Source organism: Parus major, chromosome 1A (genome assembly GCF_001522545.3).
Source record: "Parus major isolate Abel chromosome 1A, Parus_major1.1, whole genome shotgun sequence".
NCBI classification, from domain to species: domain Eukaryota; kingdom Metazoa; phylum Chordata; class Aves; order Passeriformes; family Paridae; genus Parus; species Parus major.
The window spans coordinates 69,200,662-69,204,838 of NC_031773.1; the positions used below are offsets into that span (position 1 = coordinate 69,200,662).

The 4,177-nt window shown below is 40.7% G+C and overlaps 1 protein-coding gene across 5 annotated transcripts in view; it reads right to left on the minus strand.

The window, feature by feature from the left end:
- ERC1 (ELKS/RAB6-interacting/CAST family member 1) overlaps positions 1-4,177 on the minus strand; it is a 284,117-nt gene that overhangs the window by 205,729 nt on the left and 74,211 nt on the right. For 2 of the 5 annotated variants that reach the window (XM_015627634.2, XM_015627635.3), the window contains exons 6-7: positions 2,572-2,655; positions 103-111 (exon numbers count right to left, since the gene is read on the minus strand). In XM_015627634.2, coding sequence (XP_015483120.1) covers positions 103-111; positions 2,572-2,655 — 93 coding nt within the window. Of the gene's footprint in view, positions 1-57; positions 67-102; positions 112-2,571; positions 2,656-4,177 lie in introns of all 5 variants that reach the window. The other 3 variants (XM_015627636.3, XM_015627638.3, XM_015627633.3) reach the window with 2 other exon arrangements.

Here is a 4,177-nt window from a genome sequence, read left to right on the forward strand (position 1 = left end):
GACACAGCTCACACCTGTCCAATCTGAAACACACAGGTAAAGGGACACAGCTCACACCTGCCCAATCTGAAACACACAGGTAAAGAGAGACACAGCTCACACCTGTCCAATCTGAAACACACAGGTAAAGGGACACAGCTCACACCTGCCCTGCAGATCTGCTACACACACTCACAGGTATCACCAAACAGTCTGGTGCTCAGAAATTATCCCACAGCCTGCACTCATCTTGAGTGGCAAAAATTAGTGTCATCAGCAAAGAATAGCAGGAAAAAAGAGAGGGGAGCACTGTCATCTATTTGTAAAGGGATAAATTTGCCCCTTTTTATCAGTGGCAATCTGTTGTTATTGATCCTCCAGAGGACTGACCAAAGCCACGTAGGAGGGTTAAGTTTTTAATGAAGATAAAGAAGAACTGAAATGATAAAGCACCCCTAGCCTGTGACATCAGAGCAGGTGAGACACCTGCAGGTCTCTCAGCAGCACAGTGTTTGCTTTGAAATTATAAAAATAGTGTTTTAAAAATGGGATGGAATTATAAAAAACAATCTGCAAGCTTCCCTCCAGCTCCTCACCCATCAATCCAGCTCTTAGAGAGGATGAAAGGCACCTTTACTTTACCCAATATTCTCAAAACCAGCATTTTATTCTATGAAACTTTAGTTTGGGGAAGCTTCTAAAAGCAGATGCAAATATTCATCAAAACAACATGAAAACTCTTTGTGGAACTGCATTTTGTTGAGAGGATTTCCCCCAACTTAATTTGGTCGATTAAATCAGTAGGGAAATGCAAATTTATTTTAACAAATGCACACAGGATTATTATTTTTTAAAAAAACAAATAGTAAAAAATGGGAAAATGAAGCAATGATATTAGCTAAAATCTTAATTTAAGTGCAATCATCACTCAGGACAATTTTTATTACATCTGAGGAAAAAAAATAATAAAAGAAGACAGGGAAGCCTAAATGTAGTTTTAATTCCAAGTTTGTAACCAACTTTCTGGTTTGCTCCCTATCTCCCAGAATAGCAATATTTTACTGTATAATACAATTATTATACTGTAATATAAAATGTAATTTTATATTACATTACATGGATGTATTTCTAAAAACTAAAGTTTTCCCTCTCTTAACTTGAATAATTCTGTTTGTGACATAAAAAAACCCACTAGCCCCAAAATACATTGCCCAGTGCTTCAAAACAGAAATTAAAGATTAAAAAATAATCCAAGCCACTGTTGATGTTTGGAAACCTGGCACATGAACAAAACAATAGCATCATTTATAATTAATTATTAAAGGTTTTGATTAGGATAAATGCACACACTTGTAGAAAAGAAATGCTTGGGGAAATAGTTTTATATTGACAACACTGTTTCAATAATGGGCAATTAAAAGAAGAAAACTCTTTACCAAAGAGTATTAAAATAGAAAAATATGTGATGAAGGACTCCTGTGTGAAACAAGAATGGGAAAGGAGGACATGCATCTCAAAAAAACCTCTGAAACTCATTTTATTAAATGGAACAATGAGAATTGTTGGTTTATAAGAATTTGTGGAACTGCTCAACAGTTTATTTTTCACTCAATTCAAACCTGCTAGGTTCTTTTTTAGCCATATTTTAGGAAAAGCAAATTGCACAGAGGATGATTGTGACATTATTTCAATTCCAATTCAGCACCAAGGTGTTGATGTCAGCAGCACAATTCCTGCTGTCAGCCAGCAGCTGCACAGAACTGCCAGCCACAGGATAACTGCTGGGAGGAGCTGAATTATTTATCTTTTCTGGGGTATCTAAACAAAAAAAATCCTTCAAAAATCTCAGCTGACACAAACTTTTTCAATTAGCAGGTAGCCCAAATAAGAGTAAAACTTTCTCCAAAGGACAGATTGCTTCTGGGCTCATCTCATCATGATAAAATCATGATGTCACCCTGAGATTCTTGTCTCTAGACAAGATTCTTGTCTCCCATTCCAGAGCTGCAGGCCCACGTGTGCCAAAGCTCTTTAGTAAGAACACACCATCCCCACTTGCAGAGAATCAAGACAGCATCAAGTGCTCACATCTCCCCTGTTGATGAGAACCCCTGTTCAGTCTTTGGAGTGAAACTCTGACTTCAGAGCACAGGAATAACCTAAATTCATGCTGCTAAAATCGAGCAATCAGTTTTAAAAGCGTTCAGCATCCAGCTTTCGTTGTCTTTTGTGAAACAAGGTTCAACACAAGTTTTCAAATTAGTTTTTTTTACTAGGAAAAGCAAATCTCTTTGAAAGTCTGTCCCCAAAATGGGTGCTGAAAGCTTCTGAAAATCTGCTTAAGTAAAGAAGAGTAGGTTATTGCTGAGAGAGCTGATACCATTAAAACACAGGAACAAAACAAATAGAGATGTTCAGCTGGAGAGTGATGTTATTTGTTATTTTAACACCAAAGTGAAGAAAAGGCTGAGCAGGCTGTTAGTTCTACTGGTTACATCACGTCAGGAGGAAGGCAAGAGAAGAAAGGCAGAGGAGCTAGCAAGGCCCAGTGCATGGCCACTGCACACAAAAGAGAGATCTTACTGCAGAGACCTCGGTCTGGAGACCAGCCACTCTCTTTTTCAGGTCCTCCCCTTGAGCCTCTTTGGCATTTAGCTCTTCCTTCAGTTGCTCTACCTGTCACGACATTGTTATGTTTTAAATATTTATTATCTGTCAGCTCCTGGCCAGCCTGTTTCAGCCCTGGGAGGGACAAAGAACTGAGGGATCAACACTGCTCACTCATTTTCTCCTCCATTCTTCGTTAGGTCTTCTGAAAAGTTTAATGTCTGTGGAATTTCCTACAGGCTGCCAGACAAGAATTTGGTTATGAAACAGAAGATAGATGTTATGGTTATGTTTGCATACATCAAACTTGTGGCACTCATCCCAAGGGTTTTGAAAGTGCAGCTCACGAGGAAATGACGGCAGGAAAAAGGACATTCTTCAGCTTCAGAGAAATAATGTTAATTGTCAAGCCACAGATTACTCCTGCAATTCAAGGCTGGAAAAAGCAATGCTGTGCAATTGCAGAGCAAGGCAGGACAGCAGACGTCAGGGCTGGAGATGGCTGTGAGTCAGGAGCAAAAAGGAACAGATTGTCTGCAGGAGGCAGAAGAGACAGAAATGCAGGAGCTGAACAGATCTATAGCTCCACAGAGGGAGAGGACAAGGGGAAACTGAAGGATGCTGACAGTGCAAGGAGGAAGGATGGAAGGAATTAGATGTTGCTGTGATCTCATGCCCCATTCCATGTGGACAGGGCACCCTTCAGCTCCCAGAAGCAGCAGAGAGGGACAAAGAGCAGCAGTGAGAGCAGGTGTAGCTATCCCCAGGTGTTCCAGGGGGAAGGAACACACAGTTGCTCTGGGGCAAGGTGTGCTGATTTCTGCAGACACCTCACCCAGCCTCTGCTTCCCACCAATGACTACAAGCAGGACAAGTGCAGTGAGTTACAGCTGCTCAGCACCTAGCAGAGGGATTTTCCACCTCTGTTCCAGGGTTTGGATACTGCTTGCAGGGAGTACACAAGAGCTAATCAAGAAAGGCAGGACTGTTCACAATATACTTAAATTTACTGTACAAGAGGGCCTGAACCTTCACTAAAGAATGTCAGGACCCACTGAAAGACTGAGAAACAAAGAATGGATTGACTTTTGCCTGCAGACAATTCAATTGCCAATGTCTGTCTTTACACCTGAGGACCTCTCACTGCTGTACTGTCAATACAATATTGACACTGTATGATATGAAATGAAATGAAAATGAAATTAACGTCAGCACCACCACTCTCATAGACTCTACTCTGATGCTGACTCCACTCCTGGAAGGAGAGTGTGATGGAAAGCCATTATTGTGACAGGCCAAACTCTTCCCAGCTTTTATAGCATGAAAGGGGACAAGCAGCTACACAACAGCAGCTGCAGAAATAAATACCCTTTCTTCAGCAAACTACCTTTGGAAAGACTTTAGATCAAATAAAACCTGAACCAATAATGGGTTTGCAATGGCCTAAAAATGAGAGGAGAAAGGGAAAGGGAAAGGGAAAGGGAAAGGGAAAGGGAAAGGGAAAGGGAAAGGGAAAGGAAAAGGAAAAGGAAAAGGAAAAGGAAAAGGAAAAGGAAAAGGAAAAGGAAAAGGAAAAGGAAAAGGAAAAGGG